General features: G+C 36.7%; 2 protein-coding genes across 2 annotated transcripts; one reads left to right on the top strand and one right to left on the bottom strand.

The window, feature by feature from the left end:
• The first annotated feature begins 532 nt into the window (after positions 1 to 532).
• On the top strand, positions 533 to 17235 carry mtif2 (mitochondrial translational initiation factor 2). Its single transcript, XM_067458262.1, has 14 exons — positions 533 to 676; positions 1227 to 1365; positions 1535 to 1667; positions 2851 to 3022; positions 3122 to 3282; positions 4945 to 5121; positions 5544 to 5683; positions 8783 to 8907; positions 9021 to 9225; positions 12450 to 12702; positions 14561 to 14701; positions 15365 to 15529; positions 16676 to 16816; positions 16930 to 17235. The coding sequence occupies exons 2-14, from the start codon at positions 1237 to 1239 to the stop codon at positions 17100 to 17102; spliced, it is 2115 nt and encodes a 704-aa protein (XP_067314363.1). The 5' UTR covers positions 533 to 676; positions 1227 to 1236; the 3' UTR covers positions 17103 to 17235.
• A 960-nt stretch (positions 17236 to 18195) lies between these two features.
• rps27a (ribosomal protein S27a) lies at positions 18196 to 20606 on the bottom strand. The gene is made up of 6 exons (XM_067458261.1): positions 20566 to 20606; positions 20400 to 20464; positions 18944 to 18998; positions 18781 to 18866; positions 18507 to 18638; positions 18196 to 18424 (listed from the first exon to the last, which is right to left on the bottom strand). Exons 2-6 carry the CDS (start codon positions 20445 to 20447, stop codon positions 18275 to 18277), a joined length of 471 nt encoding a protein of 156 aa, XP_067314362.1. The 5' UTR covers positions 20448 to 20464; positions 20566 to 20606; the 3' UTR covers positions 18196 to 18274.
• Positions 20607 to 24634: the final 4028 nt, after the last annotated feature.

Below are 24634 nucleotides of genomic sequence, written 5' to 3'. Positions count from 1 at the left end.
ATACATCTTCAAATAATAATGATTAAAAAAATAATAAAATAAGACTGAAAAGGTAAAAAGAAAAAAGAGTATACAATGGTTTTCGAATCTGACTGAGGCTGATAGCCATAACAGACAAGACAATTGGTGAAGCATCCAGTACACAAAAAGAGAAAAAATTAAATAAAAACAAAACATACATATAAATACAACTATGTAAATAGCGTGTGATGTAAGTAGCGTGCCACATAAAGCCGCCTCTCAGTACTAAATTGAGTTTGTTTTCACTGCTTACACACACACACACACACACACACACACACACACACACACACACACACACACACACACACACACACACACACACACATCAAAAAGCTGGTTGCGGCAAGTATTTATGTAAAAAATACTTCTTCTTCTTTTTTTTTTTTTAGAAATAAGAGTATAAATACTTTGTTTTGTATTAAACATGTTTTATTACAAAGGTTTCTGAGCATAATATGCATGTTTTGGAGTTTTGTCGCCACCACGTGTTTGTGTGTTTAAACTGCAGTCTGCGCAATACATTGTGGGATACACTGTCATGGCGGCGCCCATACAGCAGAAATGACATCTGACTTCAGTTATGGTTATCTGCTTAAGCTGATTTTTTCTTCACTCCTCTGCTTTGAAGTCTGTATACTGAATGAATTCAGCGGTGAGTGTATTTTCTCTTATTTTGTCAGTTTTTAACATACAGGAAAATAACCATGCTAATCTGACTTGAGCTACTGTAATATGATGTCAGCTTTATACAAAAAGTGCCCTGGCATTTTTATGACTATATGACATTTTTCATGGTAATACCATTTTACCATACCGTTTTGAACATATACTGTGGTATGTCTCTTGCCATGTACCAGGGTAATACCATGGTGTTCTTTGAATTGTCTCGAGTACCATGCAAACACAAAGACAAATAAATATAGTAATCATTCAGTACCATTGCGTTTATTAAACTACCATGGTATCAAAGTATAAAGGGAGTAATCAGCTTTAGTTCTAGATTAATGTGTGTTTGTTATTGTAACGTGCATAAAACAAGTTATAATTTTGATAACGCTTTTTAATAATTTTAAAAGTGTTTTGTCTTCTTAGTGCAATAGTATCATTTCAGTAGTTGTACTGACCTTATTCTGGCTCAATGCTCTATTTTCATATTTATTGTCCATATATTAACTGTTAAGCTTTTTTTTTTATTTTATTAGAAAATCTGCAATGAAGCGGATAGCAGCCTTGATTGGCAGGTCTGCGTTGTCCTGCTGGCATCATGGGAGCCCGCGTCCTGCCTGGGCCCTTGGACCTCCATCCACCTGTCTTCAAGTCCGACACCTGGCTGCAAAACAGGTCGGTCTCTAAATGTTGAACCCTTTACTAATGCTTATCAGAAGGGTCACAACAGTTCCATGCAGATCACAAGATTAATTCAAGATTCCAGATTTCAGTACAAACTAGAGTGTGTCAATGCCTCGTGTGCATGTGGCGAGCAGAACGTGTTGTGTTTGTTCTTCTGTAGAATAAGGGCAATTTCAAAGGTGAGAAGTTCAAATCGAAACCAGTGAAGCTAGAAAAACAACAGAAGCAGGAGGTGGAGATCAAGCAGAGGATGACTGTGTCTGAACTCGCCAACGCCATGAATAAAGACATTGGTGAGTTTTGATCTAAATGAGATTAAAGATTGTAAGGGCACATGAATTCAATAAAAATGATGTGCAGAGACAATCATTTATACTAAACAATGCAATATTCCATAAAAAGGTCAATTTTGATTTCATTGTCATCTTCTTAAAAAAAAAGTCCCCAAATGGTGATCACCGTAGTAGTGTACATTCAAAATAAAGCGTTGTGTTTACATATTATTTGTTTGTATGTGTATAATTATTATTATATTTGAATACACACACACACACAAACACTTATTTATTTAAGAAACATTTGCATGTATATACTGTATGTATATAATTTATATTATATATAAATATAACAAATGACATTCGTGTGTGTGTGTGTGTGTATTTATATATACATAATAATTATACACATACACATACTATGTGAACACAAACTTTTATTTTCGATATGATTAAAGGTGCACTATGGAGCTTTCCGTCCACTGGAGGGCGCCTATTCAAAACAAATCGTAGTTTGATGACGCAAAGTGTGAGCGCAGCATCTTGGGAGATGTGGTCTTCTCATCACAGCCGGTGGAAAATAGGACTCGGGCAGAAATCATGTTCATGCATGCGGTTATTAACCTTACTGTAGTCTAAAGCAGAGCAGGACCGAGTGTTATGGACCTGAGCACAGCTGCTGGAGCGATTGTTAAACAAATACCCGCCTCGCAAATACCGGGACTTTTATTATGACGGGACAGGACACATTCGCCAGGCGCCTGCACAGATCCGCTCTTCCGGTTATGATTTTGAGGTAATGTAGCTCTGTTTATCATATTAGATACATTTAAGTGTGTTCAAAATGATGTTATGACTTTACTCCGTGCGTTCACTTGTTCACACTGCTAAGAGTAAAGCGCTCCTGCCAAATAAAAGCCGAAACCGAGGGTAACGCAGATATGACGCAATTGACAGGCGACTCCCTCAAATGCAATGCTGAAACGTCCCGGTCCTTAGTTAAAATAGCAATTTTCTCACAATTTACAAATAGTTGGAAACTTCTGGGATATTGTAAGTACTCAACTGAACAAAATATATAACACCGGCCTAGTGGTTTTTGCATATTTTACTGCAAAAATACTACATAGTGCACCTCGTGTCAATCGTGGTTAATCGTTTGACAGCACAAGTGTATGTCTGTATTGTTCCCCCTCTTTAGATCATGTCTATGAGGCCCTGCTCAACACAGATGTGGATCTGGATGAGTTGGAGCCCGACACAGTGCTTGAGGAGAAATGGATAAAAGAGGCTGTAAAGAGATCGGGAATGAAACACAAATGGGCCAAACTGGTGGAAACCAAAGTCAGAGAAAACAAAGATATCCAGAGACAGTGAGGATGATTGTAATAGTACAGCTGACCTTTTTCTAATTTTCTACAGGTATAATTTTGTCCAGTTCTGTAATTCATAAAACCCGTTTGAATTGTCAGACCTCCTCCAGATCCCGCTCAGTTAGTCCCTCGAGCTCCAGTGGTGACCATCATGGGTCATGTAGACCATGGAAAGACGACCCTGCTGGACAGCCTGAGGAAGAGTCAGATCGCTGCTCAGGAGGCGGGGGGAATCACGCAACACATCGGAGCGTTTCGGGGTATTGAACTACTCATATTGATTATCCTCAGAGACCCAAGCGTTTCACAATTGTAATGTTTGCTATATTATTGGTAAAACTACACATAACATTAGACAGCGTTCGGGGGAACGCATCACATTAGTAATGTGATTTATGTAATCAGATTACTTTTTTGATGTAACAAGTAGCACATTACTTTTAAATTTACAACAAAATACGAGTTACTTTTTCAAATAAGTACATTTACTGACTGTTGATAGAAACCCGTGTTGAGATATCTGTAGTAAGTGCCGAGGCGTTGTGTGTAAACATGACTAATCTCAAAAACAGATTCAGTATCCCTCAGAATGAATAAAATAGTAAAATGCAAACTCAGAATATTACTCATGCAGTAATTAAATGTGTTTAATATAAATATACTTTTTGTATTTAATCTCACATTTTAAAATGACAGGGCTTTTATATTTGCCAAAAATATTTTTAAAAAATTGTTATTAAAAAACACAACAAGCAAGCCTAGCCCAGATAAAAAAGAGACACAAAAGTTAATTGTTAAGACAATTAGTTCATTTTTATAGAGTAACGCAATATTGCAACACAATTCACATTACTTTTAAAAGTAACTTTCCCCAACACTGACAGTACATGACACTGAATTTTATCGCAAGAGTTTTGGTGTGGAAAGAGCTAAACATTAACTGCCACAGCTAACTAAAGTCATGAAAACGAATTAGCTATTAACAATGTACTGTAGGTGACTAATTATTTAGTGCTGAAATTTGTACATACATTTTAGACTGGTTTTCTGTGTAATGGTACAAAAATAGTTTATAACGAACTTTTTGGTAATGGTACAAAAATATTTACTTATTTTTAAGCTGTTTTCTGAGCTGTTTCATCATTATTTTCTTATTGATATACGGTAACAATATAACAATTAAGTGGTATTAAAATTACTACATTGAATACTTTGATGTGAATATTTATTAAAAAAATATTCAGATTAAATTTCTTGACTGTATTTCTACATGCAATTTTTTTTTCAAATGCATTTTTAGTCGAATTATGTTGTGGATTAAACACTTTTACCCACACACAAATCAGACCTAAGTGCCCAGTGTTGCAAATATTTTTCCAAATAAAACCAATGTAAATTTGAAATGGAAATGGAATTTGTTATAGACTTTTCTTCCCTAATGTGACGTATATCAGAGTGAAACGGTTTCTTGAACAAGACAAATATAGGGTGGGGCTTGATTTTGTCCATGAGGATTTGATTGGATGGTTGTGGTTTGCTGTTGGTCAATCTCATGTGAGTGACAGTTTGCCCCGCCTTCATGCCAGTAAACACATCACCAGAGAAGAGATGTTGCTGCAAGAGGGAGGGGACGTTGTTTTAATTGAAGATTATTAGGGCGCATGAATAAAATAAAATAAAAAACACACGCAAGGCTAAATAATTTATAAGACTAAAATGTAAATGAGTGGTCAATTTTGATGGTGACTTTAAGGATGTAAAAAACAATATAATGAGTATTAATGCTTGGGTCTCTTAAACTTGCAGACAAAATGCAGATTTCCTTAGAAAACAAGAAATGATTTCCCAATAATATATACATATCTGGCATCTTCTGTACTAAGTAAAGGACTTACGATCAAATAAGTCTGTCTCCTATTCAGTTCAGCTGCCCTCAGGTGAGAAGATCACTTTTCTGGACACACCTGGCCATGCAGCGTTTTCTGCCATGCGGGCTCGTGGAGCCATGGTCACTGATATAGTCATCCTGGTGGTGGCAGCTGATGATGGTGTGATGAAACAGACAATTGAGTCCATACAGCATGCCAAAAAGGCCAAAGGTAGTCGGCTATTTAAAAATGATCATTATATATATATATATATATATATATATATATATATATATATATATATATATATATATATATGAAGAGTTCAGATTCAAAGCCTCTAAAAGCCACTTCATCAAAAAATGAGATAACGGTACTGAGTGAATGCTCTCTGCATATAGTATGAGTTCATAAAATACTTTTACTTCATACCTACTTAATCCCAGCCTCAGCCCATTCAGAAGTATTAAGGTAGAAACCTATACATAGAAGCCTGAGGAAAATGCTTATTTTAAATCAAATTTTCAGACGGACTTAGAGGTTTTTGCATCTGAATTGTGTAATATATATATATATAATTTGTTAGTTTATGTTATAATTGTGAGATCCAGCTAGAGTTGTGTCATAAAGATTCCCTGTGTTTTTATCTGCAGTGCCAATTGTTGTCGCTGTGAATAAATGTGATAAACCTCAAGCTGACCCCCACCGTGTGAAAGAGGAGCTTGTAGGCCATGATGTCGTCTGTGAGGAGTTCGGAGGGGAAATACAGGCCATCCATGTATCTGCGTTAAAGGTACAGTGGCCCTGCCGAATATTTGAACTCTTATGCCACCCTTAAAGTCCCCATAAAATCAAAATTAAAGTTCTTTTGGCTTTTAACATGAATATGCTAGGCTTACTGTTATCTATAAGCTAGTGTCCACCAAAAAAATTACAAAATTTACATTTAAAAGATTTTGATGACATCACTCTGCACTTTAACTTCTCATCAGCTTTTCTGTCCAATCAAATGCTCTCTAGTCTGAAGCATCCCACCCCTGATATTATAAATGGATGCTAAAATCGGTCACTTGTTCACACATTTGCTATTTTCTACATGGTGAATGGCTCATAGCACACTATGTAGGGGATAGGGAACGATTCAGTCAGTGTAAATATGGTTTCCATTGAGGTGAATGAAGTCTGGTTTCACATTAGTGTGAAGAGCTGTGATATAAAATAAACTCTATTGACTATTTTACAAAAGGGCAGTTCGATATGTCCCGCCCTGTCTTCAGTGGAATTTCAGTGGAAATTACTCCAAAACATTGGACGATGCTGCGGGTTTCAAGAGCCTTTAAAAATATTGAATGTTTTAGATAAAAAAATTCACATAACAAAATATCAAACCTAGCAGCATCTTAAGCAAATGCTGTATAAGCTTTTCTAAGAACTAATTGCACCTTTTTTGAGCCTTTTTTTTCAATTCAACAACTTTATTTATCCCCAAGAGGCAATTAACAAAGTCTTGTAGAGTAACACAGAATTACTAAGCATAAATAAAATCATACAATAAACAAATAACACAATGTGCACAAATCCAAATATATTAAAACAAGTTCAATCATATATAAAAATAAATAAATACGCTAATGTATATACATATAGATATACATACAGGTCCTTCTCAAAAAATTTGCGTATGTGATAAAAGTTCATTATTTTCCATAATGTAATGATACAAATATATCTTTCATATATTTTAGATTCACTGCACACCAACTGAAATATTTCAGGTCTTTTATTGTTTTAATACTGATGATTTTGGCATAAAGTGCATGAAAACCCAAAATTCCTATCTCAAAAAAATTGCATATTTCATCCGACCAATAAAAGAAAAGTGTTTTTAATACAAAAAAAAAGTCAACCTTCAAATAATTATGTTCAGTTATGCATTCAATACTTGGTCGGGAATCCTTTTGCAGAAATGACTGCTTCAATGGGGCGTGGCATGGAGGCGATCAGCCTGTGGCACTGCTAAGGGGTTATGGAGGCCCAGGATGCTTCGATAGCGGCCTTAAGCTCATCCAGAGTGTTGGGTCTTGCGTCTCTCAACTTTCTCTTCACAATATCCCACAGATTCTCTATGGGCTTCAGGTCAGGAGAGTTGGCAGACCAATTGAGCACAGTAATACCATGGTCAGTAAACCATTTACCAGTGGTTTTGGCACTGTGAGTAGGTGCCAGGCCGTGCTGAAAAACGAAATCATTTCCATAAAGCTTTTCAGCAGATGGAAGCATGAAGTGCTCCAAAATCTCCTGACAGCTAGCTGCATTGACCCTGCCCTTGATAAGACCAACACCACCAGCTGACATTGCACCCCAGACCAAGTACTGTGGGTACTTGACACTGGACTTCAGGCATTTTGGCATTTCCTTCTCCCCAGTCTTCCTCCAGACTCTGGCACCTTGATTTCCGAATGACATGCAAAATTTGCTTTCATCCGAAAAAAGTACTTTGGACCACTGAGCAACAGTCCAGTGCTGCTTCTCTGTAGCTCAAAAGTGTCTTGACCTGGGGAATGCAGCACCTGTAGCCCATTTCCTGCACATGCTTGTGCACGGTGGCTCTGGATGTTTCTACCCCAGACTCAGTCCACTGCTTCCGCAGGTCCCCCAAGGTCTGGAATCGGTCCTTCTCCACAATCTTCCTCAGGGTCCGGTCACCTCTTCTCGTTGTGCAGCGTTTTTTGCCACACTTTTTCCTTCCCACAGACTTCCCACTGAAGTGCCTTGATACAGCACTCTGGGAACAGCCTATTCGTTCAGAAATTGTTTTTTTCTGATTAGGTTAATAGCTCGTTTAGAGAACCTTTTCATGATATGCTAATTTTTCATGAGCTGTATGCCAAAATCATCAGTATTAAAACAATAAAAGACCTGAAATATTTCAGTTTGTGTGCAATGAATCTAAAATATGTGAAAGTTAAATTTGTATCATTACATTATGGAAAATAATTAACTTTTATCACATATGCTAATTTTTTGAGAAGGACCTGTAAATGCAATTAAAAATCACTGCATGGTGAAATTGATAGTACTCGGAGATGGCTGTGAATTTAAAAGCAGCACCGATTTTGGAACAGAGGTTACCCACCTCCTTTGTGTCCTACAGCCCGGACAACGAAGACGTCACCCTGAGGGGAGCCACTTAAAGACAGAAAAAAGGGCGATCTTTTTTGCCGATCACTTATGATGGAAAGAGTCCTCATAGGAAGTCCAATAATTTTAGAACAGACTTAAACCAAGCGCTCTAAACGATTTCTGTTTTGAAGGCTGATGGAGTGGAACCAGCAGACAATAGAAAATGTTATGACACTTTCAATGTAGGAGTAGTAGAACATAGTAAGGATGTTCTTACTAACTCCAAAGGAATTGAGCTTTCAATGCAGGCTTTTTTTTTGTGCCATGACAGTTAACCAGCTGTCAATGTGATTATTAGTAAACTTATGAAGTAAGTTCTAGCAGAGTACCCACATGTCATTATCGTTAATAATTAATTATGGACTTGTGCTTATAATGTGACAGCCAGAAAGTGTCTTCATTTTGAACATTATACATTTTTTTTCATATAAAACCCAAGAAACTACTTTTTGTGAAACATCTTGCATGAACATTTTTATTGTGCTTTATTTTATTTTTTTTAATAAATGCCACTTTTGATGCGTTTTAGAATCTAATGCAATAACATTCATGCTGTTTTGGTGTCCAAATCTATTTGGGGTGTCTGGGGATTTGTCAGAGTTTATATTTGCTCATTATCCGGTCCGTATGTAGTTTTTGTGGCAGTAGCACCTCATCGCATGATCTTATAATTAGTATATGTGAATATAAGAGTGTAATTTCTCTGCAGGGGGACAATTTATTAGAGCTGGCCGAAGCCACGGTGGCACTAGCAGAGGTCCTGGAGCTGAAGGGTGACCCCACAGGCCTGGTAGAAGGGACAGTCATTGAGAGCCGCACGGACAAAGGCAAAGGGTGAGTGTAAACAGGACACGTCCTTAGGGTGTCAGAGATTTATAATATAACTACATTTTATATTATATTACTGCCCTCATGGCATCAATCACATCACCTGTTGTGTTTCACAGGCCTGTTACCACAGCCATCATCCAGCGTGGCACTCTGAGGAAGGGCTGTACATTGGTGGCAGGAAAATGCTGGGCTAAAGTGCGCTTCATGTTTGATGAGCACGATCAGACTATGAGTGAGGCTGGGCCCAGCATCGCTGTGGAGATCGTGGGTTGGAAAGATCTTCCCTCTGCTGGTGAGGAGATCCTGGAGGTGGAATCAGAGGTATCCTTAAGCTTCTGTTTTTAAAGAGCCATATTCTACACTTTTGCAGTATTTTTTTATCATATGTTATACACAAACGTTTAGAATCGTTAAGATTTTTTAATCATGTATCAGAAAAATGTCTCTTATGTTCACCAAGGCAGCATTTGTTTGATCAAAAATACAGTAAAAACAGCAATATAGTAGCCTAGAAATCTAGACGCACCCTAGCGGCAGCAAATCTAATCTGCCGCGAGTGTCGTCTAGCAACTCTCAATACCCTTCTGAGCTGTAAACGCCAAACTCTGGTCAGGCCAGTCACATCATGTATAGAGTCGGTGGGCGGGGCTAAACATAATGACGGCCGAATTGCGCTTGCGTGCTACTTGTCAACACAGAAACTGGCGAACGGCGGTCTTTCGAATCGGCTTTGGCCGCGACTCTGGAAGATTTGGAGTTAAGCTTTTCTCTGAGAAAAGAACAAAGAACGGCACAGAAGTCATTCTTAAAAAGGGAAGATGTGTTCGGAGTTTAGCCAACTGGATACGGTGAATTTTTAATCTTTCAACAAGCTCTGCTTTGTTGCTCTGGTTGGTTGTAGCGCTATCCTATCGCGTGCAGAGAGCGTTTGAAAGACAGCCGTTTATCCCGCCCCTCGGATTGAGCCCTGTCTATGGTGACTTTCCAGACCAAACATCTTGATGTGGGTCTGGCTTGTCAGGCTAGCAATATAGTAAAATATTATTACAATTTAAATGAACTGTTTTCTATTTGAATATATTTTACATTTTTATTTATTGCTGTGATGGTAAAGCTGATTTTTCAGCATCATTACTCCAGTCTTCAGTGTCACATGATCCTTCAGAAATCATTCTAATCTGCTGATTTGCTGCTCAAGAAAAAAATTCCCATTTATTTGAAATAGAAATCTTTTTTATCATTATAAATGCATTACTATTTTGATCATTTTAACGCATTATTGCTGAATAAATGCATTTTATTCTTTTTTTTATTATATATATATAATAACCTTTTGCCACCTTTTGCTGCGATTACAGCTGTAAGTCGCTTGGGGTATGTCTCTATCAGTTTTGCAAATCGAGAGACTGAAATTTTTGCCCATTCCTCCTTGAAGAACAGCTCGAGCTCAGTGAGGTTGGATGGGTTAGGGTTAGGGTTTGTGAACAGCAGTTTTCAGTTCTTTCCACAGATTCTCGATTGGATTCAGGTCTGGACTTTGACTTGGCCATTCTAACACCTGGATATGTTTATTTTTTTAACCATTCCATGGTAGATTTTGCTACAATGTTTTGGATCATTGTCTTGTTGGAAGACGAATCTCTGTCCCAGTCTCAGGTCTTTTGCACACTCCATCAGGTTTTCTTCCAGAATGGTCCTGCAATTATTTGGCTCCATCCATCTTCCCATCAATTTTAACCATCTTCCATGTCCCTGCTGAAGAAAAGAAAAGCAGGCCCAAACCATGATGCTGCCACCACCATGTTTGACAGTGGGGATGGTGTGTTCAGGGTGATGAGCTGTGTTGCTTTTACGCCAAACATAACGTTTTGCATTGTTGTCAAAAAGTTCAATTTTGGTTTCATCTGACCAGAGCACCTTCTTCCACATGTTTGGTGTCTCCCAGGGGGCTTGTGGCAAACTTTAAACAACACTTTTTTTCTTCTTGCCACTCTTCCATATAGGCCAGATTTGTATGGGAGGCCGTTTCAGCATAAAAACGTTCCAGCGTTACTCGTCGTAATTATATTTTTACTAGTAACAATTCAATTAAAGAGCTCTATAATTTAATTTGTACTAGTAACAATTACAATTATAGAGCTCTATAATTCAATTTTTACTAGTAACAATTATGATTGTAGAGCTCTCTAATTGTATTATTACTAGTAACAATTATGATTATAGAGCTCTCTAATTGAATTCTTACTAGTAACAATTACAATTATAGAGCTCTGTAATTCAATTATAGAGCTCTGCAATTACACATATCCTTAATGTGTATTTTTACTAGTAATAAATCATTTGAAGAGCTCTGTAATTCAATTGTTACTAGTAACAATTGAATTACAGAGCTCTACAATCGTAATTGTTACTAGTAAGAATTCAATTAGAGAGCTCTACAATTGTAATTGTTACTAGTAACAATTGAATTACAGAGCTCTATAATTAAAAATGAATGGAAGTCAATGGAGACATATGACTAGTAATAAATGAATTGCAGAGCTCTCTAATTGGAATTGTTACTAGTAATAATACAATTAGAGAGCTCTGTAATTGTAATTGTTACTAGTAAAAATTGAATTATAGAGCTCTATAATTGTAATTGTTACTAGTACAAATTAAATTATAGAGCTCTTTAATTGAATTGTTACTAGTAAAAATATAATTACGACGAGTAACGCTGGAACGTTTTTATGCTGAAACGGCCTCCCATAGATTTGTGCAGTATACGACTGATTGTTGTCCTATGGACAGAGTCTCCCACCTCAGCTGTAGATCTCTGCAATTCATCCAGAGTGATCATGGGCCTGTTGGCTGCATCTCTGATCAGTCTTCTCCTTGTATGAGCTGAAAGTTTACAGGGACGGCCAGGTCTTGGTAGATTTGCAGTGGTCTAATACTCCTTCCATTTCAATATTATCGCTTGCAAAGTGCTCCTTGTGATGTTTAAAGAAACATCAAAAAATCTTTTTGTATCCAAATCCGGCTTTAAACTTCTCCACAACAGTATCTCGGACCTGCCTGGCGTGTTCCTTTTTCTTCATGATGCTCTCTGCGCTTTAAACGGACCTCTGAGACTATCACAGTGCAGGTGCATTTATACAGAGACTTGATTACACACAGGTGGATTCTATTTATCATCATTAGTCATTTAGGTCAACATTGGATCATTCAGAGATCCTCGCTGAACTTCTGGAGAGAGTTTGCTGCACTGAAAGTAAAGGGGCCGAATAATTTTGCACGCCCAATTTTTCAGTTTTTGATTTGTTAAAAAAGTTTGAAATATCCAATACATTTTGTTTTACTTCATGATTGTGTCCCACTTGTTGTTGATTCTTCACAAAAACAGTTACAAAAACAATTTCATATCATTATGTTTGAAGCCTGAAATGTGGCAAAAGGTCGCAAAGTTCAAGGGGGCCAAATACTTTCGCAAGGCACTGTATGTTATGACTGGATAACCTCCATGCTGGCTTAGTTCACCTAGTTTTTTTTTTTTCTCTTAGCAAAGGGCCCGCGAGGTGGTGGAGTGGCGCAGCTACATGGAAGAGCAGGAAAAGCTGAAAGAAGACCAGCAGGCCATCGAAGCCAAGCAGAAGCAGCATCAGGACAGCTACAAGAAAGAGCGGGAGAGCATGGCCCATCTCTCCTGGAGACAGAGGAGGGCGGCAATGTACCGGGCCAACAAACACAAACTCGTCCACCGGACCAGTGAGAAAACTGAGATGGAGGAACTTATGCTGCCCGTGATAATCAAAGGTGAGATGATGCCTCCTAGAGCTGGTGACAAGAAGAGTTGGAACATTTTAACTTGTCATTTTATGTCTCGTGTAAATTCATGTGAAAAAGATATATATGTTTATTAATTCTAAATTACCTTTATTGTGTAGAATGTACTCAATTCATATATTGCTAAACTATTTTCCTAAAATAATGTAATCAATTACTCAGTTTTTGAAAGTTAAATAGGGGATAGACAGTCACTATGTAATTAAAGCAGCGACAAATCTATTTTTACATACATCCTAGTCAAACTAATTATTGAAAAATAAAAAATGGTGGACAAGATTTAATCCATTGTTTTGATGCAACCTTGAGGATGATTGCAAGAAAGTAGCAGGGTTTAAGCGGATTAAATGATTGAATAATATTTTGATATATTATAAATGATGGTAACACCATTTCGATTAGACATTCTACTTACTATATACAACTGCATGCCAACGTGTTCTACTAACCCTAACCTAAGTCACTCTAATGAGAGTTAGTTGGCATGTAGTGGCAAAGTTACTTATAGTAAGTAGAATGTCTAAAGTTGACTATCAGAATAAAGTGTAACCAAAATTAAACTTTATTCTGTAATAAAATAAAGTTACAGAACTTTATTTTATTAGTAAAGTTTATTAGTAAATAAACTAATAAACGTAGCTCAAAAATACTTTTTCTAAAAATACAATCTTACTACCCTAAACTTTTAAACAGTAATATATCAGTTCTTACACAAATTTTAAGCAGCAAAATCTGCTTTCTGTTTTTAATAAGATCAATAACATACATTTAGAAAATATATACAGTGGGTACGGAAAGTATTCAGACTATTCAGAACAAAGTATTTATGGCAGAGTGGCCCAATGGAAGCCTCTCCCCAGTGCAAGACGCATGAAAGTTTGCTAAGACAAAAACACCCGAAGGACTCCCAAGATGGTGAGAAATAAGATTATCTGGTCTAATGAGACCAAGATATAACTTTTTGGCCTTATAAGGGGTATGTGTGGAGAAAAATATCACTTGTTCAATACAGTCCCAACAGTAAAGCATGGTGGTGGCAGCATCATGCTGTGGGGGTGTTTTTCAGCTGCAGGGACAGGACGACTGGTTGCAATCGAGGGAAAGATGAATCTGGCCAAGTACAGGGATATCCTGGATGAAAACCTTCTCCAGAGTGCTCAAGACCTCAGAATGGGCTGAAGGTTCACCTTCCAACAAGGCAATGACCCTAAGCACACAGCTAAAATAATCGAGTGGCTTTACAACAACTCAGTTACTGTTCTTGAATGGCCCAGCCAGAGCCCTGACTTAAACCCAACTGAGCATCTCTGGAGAGACCTGAAAATGTCTGTCCACCAACATTTACCATTCAACCTGACAGAACTGGAAAGGATCTGCAAGAAGGAATGGCAGGGGATCCCCAAATCCAGTTGTGAAATCTTTACCAAAAAGACTAATGGCTGTATTAGATCAAAAGGGTGCTTCTATTAAATACTGAGCGAAGGGTCTGAATTCCTAGGACCATGTGATATTTCAGTTTTTCTTTTTTAATAAATCTGCAAAAATGTCAACAATTCTGTTTTTTCTGTCAATATGGGCAGCTGTGTGTACATTAATGAGAAAAAAAATGAACTGCAATGATTTTAGCAAATGGCTGCAATATAACAAAGTGAAATATTTAAGGGGGTTTTGAATACTTTCCATTCCCACTGTATTGCAAATTTCTATTTCACTGTAACTTTACCAGTCATATTATAACGTGATGGACAAAATTAAGTTCCTTCCTGTATTATTTTATTCAGAATGCTACGAACATATTGTGACCGGCTGCACTTATCTGATTATTTAGGCGATGTTGACGGCTCAGTGGAGGCTATTTTGAACATCCTGGAAAGTTACGATGCTGATGACCAGTGTCAGTTGGATGTGGTACATTTCGGTGTAGGTGACATCTCAGAAAAAGACATTACATTGGCAGAGACATTCTCAGGTAGGAATCCACAACAGCCATTGGAAAATAATAATAAAAAAGCAGCTAAATGTCTTCCCTTTAGAAAAGTAGTGTCCCAAATGACACACTATTCACTTATGCACCATTTGTTCATCTGTGTAGTATATGAACTTTATATGGTTATTTACTCATTCAACATCAGAGACAACATGGAGTTAGCTGAGAAACATACTGATAACATGCTTTCTCTCAGTAGACCGTTTTCACCATCATTCTTTAGTGTTTCAGTAATAGGAAATAATAGAAAATGAAATATAATAAAAGTGAAAGACAAATCCATTTTCTATCTCTGATTCTGCACCCTTCAATATAATAATTATACAGAGTACACACACGTATATGTATTATGTAAACATCTTTGGATGCAATTTTTGGATATTTTGGATGCGATTAATCAATTTTACAGCACTATTTTTTATGGATTGTCACTGGAAATCTATGTAAATATAAAAATAAGCTTTTACCAGAAATCTTGTAGGACTTTTAAATATTGCCTTTTGCACTGGTGGGCCAAAAGTCTTAAAGGTTGAGAGCCACTAATTTAGAGGCTTGAATTGACTAATACTTTTGTCATTACTTGTTTGCCTTGTGTCAGACTTGGTCATTTTCTTGCATTCTCTCTTTATCTCCATCATTGGTCAGGCATCATATATGGATTCAATGTTGATGCAAATAAATCGATTCAGCAGATGGCTGCTAAGAAGGACATTCCCTTAAGATTACACAAAGTCATTTACAAACTCATAGACGAACTCAAAGAGGACTTGAGCAGCAAACTTTCCCCAATTACAGAAGAAAATATAATTGGTGAGTTTACCTTTAATATCACACATGTTGATTTTAAACTCTGTTCTGTTAACATGTCCTGAAAATCCTTTACATAATTTGATGTACCGGGTCTAAAATGACTGGCTTTTAAAAATGCTTATAATTCTCTCATTATGATATTATCATCACCAAATACTGGATATAATATTTTTGTCAATTTGTTTCTTTCAATTGAGACATGTTTTGTATTTCCTTTTGGAACTGAGTAAACACATGCCTCATTTATCTGCTTATGCACCTCAGTGTTTGAGGGGAAAAGGGGCTAATTTAAGTAAAAGGAAATACAAAAGGTGCATAATCTCAGATCAATGAGGCCTACGATCTATCAGTTCCAAAAAGAAATACAAAACATGTCTTTGTTAAACTGTTGAACTAAGCCAATCAGCTACGAGGTGAATCCTTAAAACTATCAAACTTTGATTTGAAGCAAAAAAGTATATGAAAATTGGACAAAAATACTAAGTTCTGTGTACTGAATGGCTGTAGTGAGGGAAATAACTACAATCCCATGAAGCATTTCGAACAGCATAATCGGATTAAAAACAATGGAGAAATTTAAGAATTTGCATTGCAGTGCTTACATGTGCAGTGCTTAATGGGAGCCGGGAGCTAAAGGACTCTTTTTGGCTTGTTCTGCTCATTTTACCTCTGATTGGTGGACATTTCTGTAAAGCATCATGGGTAATGTAGTTTTTCACCACAAATTCTACTGTTAAACCATTTTAAAAATAAGTAACAACCTCGTAGGTCACAGTAGGGTTGTCTTAAAAGATTTATGACAACAAATTGGTTTGCCTATGGAAAAAATGATTTTGCGTAACCCAACTGTTGCACTCTTAGTCAGGTCACCATTACAGTATAGCGCTATATTCAGATTGAGTTACTGACATAGGGTATAAGAGTGTTGAAACAATCAAGTCAGTAAATTTTAGTCCAATGAGAACATTTTTAGGAAAAATAATATCCACTCTGGGTCAAAATGACTGGAACACAGTGATTCCCTGATGCCCAAACTCAGATATAATCCATTTTTTTCTTGCTAAAACAAACTAGTGCTTTGTGAAATTAATGCAAGTTATTTGTCTTTCTTGCCTTTGAATGTTTCTTTTCCCCCTGACGCTACAGGTGAGGCCTCAGTTCTGGCCACATTTGATGTCACGGTTGGGAAAAAGAAGATCCCAGTGGCTGGCTGTAGAGTTCAGAAGGGCCTACTGGACAAAAAGATGAAATTTAGACTTATTCGAGGGAGAGACATTCTCTGGGAAGGTAAACCAATGCATCAGTACTGATAAATGCCATGATTATGAAGCATGGGTGTTTGACATGTTAAATGCATGCTGTATGAATTAATCTTTTTATGCATTTGTTTCTTCATTCAGGATCTGTGACGGCACTGAAACATCTGAAGGATGATGTTCAGACAGTGAAGACAGGCATGGAATGTGGCCTTTCTTTAGATAATGAGGAATTACAATACAAACCAGGGGATGAAATTGTTTGTTATAGCGAATCTGAGTTGAAACAGAAAATATCTTGGGATCCAGGATTTTAAGGGACTGAAATTGGTGCATCAGTATACTATGCTATGTAGTATAAATACCGGTACGCATACAGAGCTGTAATAGAATTTGCTATAGCAATCCTACACCATCATCAACAGATAATAAAAAAACAGTACAATTTAATTGTTTTCATTTTGACTTTTTCATATCAGAACTGAACGAAGTGTACATAATGTATTTTATAATGCAAATAAAAATGAAGTCATAATTTAAAAAAAAAAATTCTGATAGGTATCATGAATTTAATGGTGCCTTTTTTTTCTTACAACCTTTATCCCATAACAGATCTTTCATAACAGTACCATGACCTATTAAAAATATTCTTAAAAAGGTTCAAATCAAGATGGAAATAAGATATATGCACAATACTGGTCAAAACTAATGAATTACAATTTCTTTATAAGTTGCATAAAGAAGTCTTGTGCACAAATACTGTATTTATTTGAAAGAAAACGGTAATATTGTGAAATATTAATTTAAAATAACTAAGTAGATTTTCAAGTATTAATTTTTATGGCCAGCAGAATTTTCAGCATCATTACTCCAGTCTTCAGTGTCACATGATCCTTCAGAAATCATTCCAATAAATTCAGCTTTGAGCACAAAAACAATTCTTGTTAAATACTTTTGACCAATAGGGCTGTACACAAGACAAGTCATAATGTGTACGGATGAATATTAGGTCACTTTATATTAGGTGTCTTTAACCATGTACTTGCATCCATTAAGGTCACTGTGTAAGGGAAGGGTCAACAGTGTAATTAAGTATTTATAGATGTAATTATATGCAGCTTATTTAATTTTTTTAAATGGAAGTACTATCTAAAAACATGTACACAAGTGTATCATATCAATTAATTTTAGTACAAAGTAAAGGTACCTAATAAAGTGGGGTTGAATATTATAATGCAAAAAGATAATCCCTCTAAAATACACTTTGTTACTAAATGCTGTGTTACTAAATGCAAGTACCTATGGCTCTTTACCAAGAACCTTACATTTTTATTTTTGTGATCATTTACCAATACTGATTTTATATTTAATAGGTCAAGGAAAGTAGTAATTAAATCAGGAGACGAGAGATTCATTTTTAAATGTGGCAGGCCACAATTTTATTTACAAAGTACAAACTCCAAACATGTTGGGATGTCAGGACTGTACTTTACTTGTCCTCTGGTTTGTTGAAGCAGTAAGTCAGGCAGCACTTCCCGCAGTAATGGCGGTCAAAGTGGCTGGCCATGAACACCCCGGCTCCACACTCATCTGCGGGACACTCGCGGCGCAGACGGTGGATCTTGCCGTTCTCGTCAACCTGAGAATTAAGAGAGAAAACTTAAAGTTCATACTGACAACTCCTGAAGATGAACACAGAACATGTCTGACAGGTAACCTACCTTGTAATATTTAAGCACAGCGAGCTTGACCTTCTTTCTCTTGTGCTTGTTCTTCTTGGGGGTGGTGTAGGACTTCTTCTTCCTCTTCTTAGCGCCACCACGCAGTCTCAACACGAGATGCAGTGTGGACTCCTGGATGAACAAGTGCAATGTTAATTTAAATGATTTAGAGTCTATTACATTACTGGAAAACCTAAGTGGTGTGATATGAAAGAGATTAAGCACATGACCTCCAAATCTGTGATTGTTCAGCTTGAATCTTTTATTCACTGACCTTCTGAATGTTGTAGTCAGACAGGGTGCGTCCATCCTCCAGCTGTTTACCAGCAAAGATCAACCTCTGCTGATCAGGGGGGATTCCTGCATTCAGGACATTGAGCGGTCAGTCTTTTGTCTTAACTTTGTTTGTAGTTCACAGTGTCGCACACACCACTTACCTTCCTTGTCTTGAATCTTTGCCTTGACATTTTCAATAGTATCAGAGGGCTCAACCTATAAAACATTGAGGCCAATAGAAATTACTTTACAGTAAACTGCACTAATGCCTGTAACAGACTGCAATTTCAGCAATCCTAAAAGATCATTATAAATCTCACTGTACGGGATCTAATAAACTTGGATACATTTATGTACACTACATGATTACGACATCTACTGAATAGTAGGCTATGACAAGTTAGAATAGAAGAATCATAACCACCATACACTAGTGGTAAAGAAATAGAGCGAGCTGAATCAAATTTTGGCAATTGTGGTTATGTGCAGTTAGTGTTACAAGAGAATACTGATCATTTACAAGAAAGAGAAGATCATGGCTAGGAAAATAGTGGCCAACTCAGCATGCCAATTTTGCTAATGGAGCTTAAGGCATGCAGTTTTAGGTTTAAGCAATATGTTGAGCAATACACCATTTCATGTTGCGTTTTTATTGGCTGGTCAATAGACTTAGGCGGTAGCAGCTAAAAACGCTGTGAGATGATCATAAAATGTCAGAAAATTATCACAGGCTATCTGTGACAATGGCTGTCTCTCACTGTATGACATAGGACCAACGATTAGGAGTCATAACCACAGAAACCACCACGATCGGTTATTTCATCTAGGACAGCCCAAAATCATATAATGTGTACCAGGCATTTAAACAATAGCTATTCAATTAAAATGTTAAAGAGGGCAACAGCCATTCAATTCTCTGACATTTGTTTGAAGTTTTTGATGTCTTTGAATTTAAGCTAATACCCATTTTGCCTGTAATTAGTAACAATTACAACATGGTCTCATTTGTTAATATGAATTCACTAACAAACATTAACAATATATTGTTACAGCATTTTTTAATGTTAGATAAACGATTTAATGGTGCATTAACGCTAACAGATATAACCTTTAACCTTAAAATGTATTAGTAAATGTTCAGATTCACATTAACCAAGATTAATAAAATTGGAGAAATATTGTTCATCGTTAACTAATATTAATAAATGAATGAAGTTAAGTATAATAAAAAAAAGTGTTACACATCCTATTAAGTGGTAACGTTAGTCATACATTAATATTGTGGTTATGGGTTAATTATAGAAAATGTAAACACTGCATAATTTAAATATTACTAATATTATGATTTCCTTTAAACGTCCAATTGAAGATGCATTTTACATTTCTTCAGTATCTTATGTACTTAAGCAGCTGAGCCACATGACATAGCATTAGCATTATTTAAGGCTTCCGTATAACAATAAAAACTTGCATCTGCTTAATTTATTACATTTCTAATTCAATTCTATTGCTTTAAGATTTCTATAATGCAAGATAATTGGCCGCACTTATTCAAACGCTGCAATAAAATCAAATAATGTGTGTCGAACCGTCCCGTGCGGCTCATCTGCGCCTCACCTCAAGGGTGATGGTTTTCCCCGTTAGGGTTTTCACGAAAATCTGCATCTTGATGTCCAATCCACCTGCGTATAAAACATATAAATGTTTCTGGATCAATTTAAATCACGTATATGAACTAAAATCACATTTATTTCGTTATTATTCGTTCGTAACAGTAACTCACCACCAGCTCTGAGATGGCGGAAATCGAAAAGGGTCCTTCAAACGGTGCAACGTGCTCTTCAGCGCTGTAAGGCTGCCCGACGAACTGCCTGAAGGTAAATAAAAAAGGTCCACAAAACACTTCTGACGGTTACATTTTATGTTGTATATATACACCGTTGATTTATCTATTTAGGTTTAATTGTGAGCTATAATAACATTTTGAGCTTTCATTTTATCGAGCTGTTCAAATAGATTTTGCAGTGCAGATACAAACATTATCATCGATCGATAAAATTATAATTTTGCTGGCTAAAACACCACATTATAAGAAGTTTGTTTAGTCAAGGCTGTTTCTCTCATAGATTAATAAAAAAGTATATATTTGGTCAAGTGTCATTATGTGAGTGTATGTGGGAGAAATGCATACACCACCAGGGGCGCCATAACAACACGTGATAGCACAGCGTGTTTTGAAAGAAGAGGATTTGAGAGTTGTTAAATGAAAAGGGATTTAGTTTAGTCAGTTTGGTTATTTGAGGCATTCGGTGGACTCAAATGACTTTTACATGCATGCAGTGTCAAAAAAAAGTCCTCCTTATGTCAGGTCTGACAAGCATGCCAATTTTTCTACCTCTTTGTTGTATTACATAATACATCCTTTCCAGTCCTTGTTCGAACAAATGGTCATTGGCCAATTTACCCATTTAACATGTTCAATGGCCAATTTACCCATTTAACATGCTCAATGCTGTCAGTTCTTATGTGAATATTGTGTTATCTTGGTTTTGTAACCACAGGCAACAGCCTGTGCATAACACGGCTGTTGCTTCATCTCACATTGCTGACAATCTAATATTTTTCTTTGCAGAAATAGAATGAGGAAATGGAGCTCTTTGTATTTGTGTATTCAGATATGAATGAGTGGTGTTTTTTCTGAACAGGCCAGGGCACCATTTAGAAGAATGTACCACATTAACACATCTTTTTCCACACAATCATGCAATGGCTCTTAGACACGAGACAACTGACCCAGCAGGCGTGAGTGATGACTGTTGACACCCATAGATGCTCCATGAGGTTATAGAAATGCACCATGAAGAAAGCAGCCTGTAAACCACATGTTTCTTGACACGTAATGTTCCAAAAACAGGATTGTCTCCGCCTGTGATAAATGCTCAGGGGAGGGAGCAAGTAGATAGAGAATGCAGAGCCAGATCTTAACAGCAATGTAGATTTGACATAATAGAGCAGAGGGCATGCACTATGTCAGCCTCCATGAGATCAGGTATCTGTGTGAACACTAGTCAAAGCATAACGCAAGAGCTAGATGGGATGCATTGAATAGTTTCAGTGTAGATAAAATTTACACAGTGAACTCAAATGGCATTGAAACTGATAACTAGATGCATGCTTATGGGGTGAAAAAATAACTTTGGGAAAGATATTTAACCACTTTAAAGAAATAGTTTGCCAAAGGAAAAACGAAAATGCTGCTATTATTTATTCAACCTCATGTTGTTTCCAAACCCATGTGCTGTCATTTTTTACAGACATAATTTTAAAAAACATCTTCAGGGTTGTTTACACGACACCTTTTTCAACAAAAAATAGAACACTGTGTTTTGGCTGTTCATTAACATACATTGATGGTTTGTGGGCCTGAATATGCTAATTCTTGAAAAAAAAGCGTGTTTTTAAAAAAACCGATACCGTTATCAGCTCTGCAAAATTTTATTCTCTTTATTTTTATGATTTGCATGAACATTTAATGCTTTCTGCGGTAACATCTCAGCAATTATAATGAATCTGATTTCTGAAGTCACTGGAAAAAATCCCCAAAGCTGTTACAAATGTTATGATTGGGTTGTTTGTACTCTTAATTAGGTTGACATAGTTGAAGTTTATCAGATCAGTTTGTACAGTGCAAGATAACAGAATGTTTTCATCACCAAGTAAAGCCACACCCCTGCTGCAAATGAGTGACTGATAGTTTAATGCTTTGTAGGTCACAGTTCATTGACCTGCAAACCTCACTATTAACTACCATCCAGATAGATTTTTCTTCCAAATTTGGAATGCCAACCCCACAAAGGACCCTGAAGAGAAGAAGACTAAATTTACTCCCTAAGAAACCTAAAATGTCTTGACTGAGAGAGGGTGTACTAACTATTGACCTGATCGGATTTCTATGAGCGAGATGTCTCCTCCTCCCTATAGTATCTGTGACGTAAATTACATTTCAGTTAACATGGCATTTAACAGGTTTGCATAATAAAATGTTTTAAAAGTTTTTGAATGTTTAAGAAAGGATGGTCTGAGAGACTCCCTTTTCCCCCATATGAGTATGACTAAGATGATAAAGCTCTGTGTTCTGGAAAACGTTACTACTGACCTACTGACTCATCGTTATAATGGATTTCAAGATAACTGTTATATGAATCAGCAACATAAGTGAAATAAATATTTTAACTGTAAAAAGTTTTTAATCTAAAATCTATTCCTGCGTTCTTTCTTTTACAGAAGTTATGGATTATGGCTTGTCTTTTGGCACAAACCAAAGATCTCACCCAGATTAGAAGATGTACATCAAACATCCTACGATACACCGATCAATAGAGGCAAAGGGCCGGCCCACTCTCAGAATAAAAGGTACAGTGGAGGTACTATTTTGTTTCTTGGGGAACAAAACGTATAACTGTACCTTTAAATTTACACAATTGGTCCTTAGGGTGCAATTATACCATTGTTTTCCTCAGTTCAGTCCTAGTGAACTGCTGTACTGCAGAGTTTGGTTCCAACCAAGACATCTATAGAAGCTCTTAATAAGAATTAACAGATTGTGATGTTTTATTGAAAATGTTTGATCACCATTGTGGAGATTAGTGTTCCCTTTAGGTGGGCAGTTTGACTTGGAATAGTGTGTGAGTTTGTGGTTTTTGTTACAGTGTAAACAAAACACACAATTTTTCAAAACAAAAGAAGCCATAAACAAAATGTATCATGAAAAATAATGTTTAACTAAACAAATCACTGAATGAAAATAATACATAATATTCACCAAAAATACTGTCTGCCACACTTCAGACATTCTAAATTTAGATTTTTAAAAACATTCAAAGGGGGAAAAAAATTAGATTCACACAGGTATTAAAAATCAGCAATCTCAACAATGGTGACATACTTAATGCTCCAATACATGCTGGGAAGTTTTTTACTGTGGTGGATTAGAAGGGTTTTGAGCTAAACTCTGGAGGACATCGACTCTATAGGTCTGAACTTGCCTACGCCTGACGAGGTACAAAAATGTACCCTAAGGGTACCACCCCAGTGACAGCCACTTGTACCTTAAAGGTACAAATTTGTACTCATGGTTTTTTTTTTTTGACAGTGCAGTCAGCCTGGCATGACTCCAGTGCAGCACAAAGACCCCACAGAACCGGTTTGGTACTTTGCTTCCCCACTGGCCTCAGGAGGACAATGGAGACTGCAGTATCTGGAGAGTACAAACTATCCCTCAAATCTGCCTTTGTCTCCTTTTTCACACAGAGGACAGACAATGACATCTATCAGACATACACTGACTCACCAGAATCTGCTGCAAGACTTAAAAGATCAACTCATCGTGCTCAAACAGCTGATGATCAATTTATAGCTCATAAAGTGCACATGTTTTGGGCTTTATGATAGTGGTTGCTAAGGCTTACATCACTATTCATGTTGATTTTGATTAGGGTTTTTGGTTTTAAGTGCACTAAATTTTAATCATACATTTTTTACTAAAGGAGGGACCTGAGACTTATATGGGATCGGAATATCATATGATAATTCTTGTAATTTTACTAGCTGTCTCAGGTCACAGTATCTGGATCCACCTGGATTCCTTTGTTGATCGATCATTTGACAGTGGCAAAGATAACATTTACATTCCATAAGCCGTGTAACCAGTAACCTACACGTTTTTTTTCAGACTTCTCTGAGCATTGTAGAACACTTAACCATAAAAAACAATAATCAGAAATGTCATATGTTTGAAATGGAACATATCTAATTTTGAGCAAAACTATGCAATTTGGTGCAGTTGCTGATAT

The sequence above is a fragment of the Pseudorasbora parva genome, chromosome 12 (genome assembly GCF_024679245.1).
Source record: "Pseudorasbora parva isolate DD20220531a chromosome 12, ASM2467924v1, whole genome shotgun sequence".
NCBI classification, from domain to species: domain Eukaryota; kingdom Metazoa; phylum Chordata; class Actinopteri; order Cypriniformes; family Gobionidae; genus Pseudorasbora; species Pseudorasbora parva.
Note: the sequence above shows the minus strand (reverse complement) of the source record. Positions and strands in the feature narration are given on the sequence as shown.

Excerpts from the sequence above, each read along its gene's own strand:
- mtif2 (XM_067458262.1), top strand. The coding sequence starts at position 1,237 with ATGAAGCGGATAGCAGCCTTGATTGGCAGGTCTGCGTTGTCCTGCTGG. Across the intron at positions 5,122-5,543 it reads GCATGCCAAAAAGGCCAAAG|TGCCAATTGTTGTCGCTGTG; the intron begins GTAGTCGGCTAT and ends TTTTATCTGCAG. Across the intron at positions 16,817-16,929 it reads GAGAGACATTCTCTGGGAAG|GATCTGTGACGGCACTGAAA; the intron begins GTAAACCAATGC and ends TTCTTCATTCAG.
- rps27a (XM_067458261.1), bottom strand. The coding sequence starts at position 20,447 with ATGCAGATTTTCGTGAAAACCCTAACGGGGAAAACCATCACCCTTGAG. Across the intron at positions 18,639-18,780 it reads CTGACTACAACATTCAGAAG|GAGTCCACACTGCATCTCGT; the intron begins GTCAGTGAATAA and ends TTGTTCATCCAG. Across the intron at positions 18,425-18,506 it reads CTGTGCTTAAATATTACAAG|GTTGACGAGAACGGCAAGAT; the intron begins GTAGGTTACCTG and ends CTTAATTCTCAG.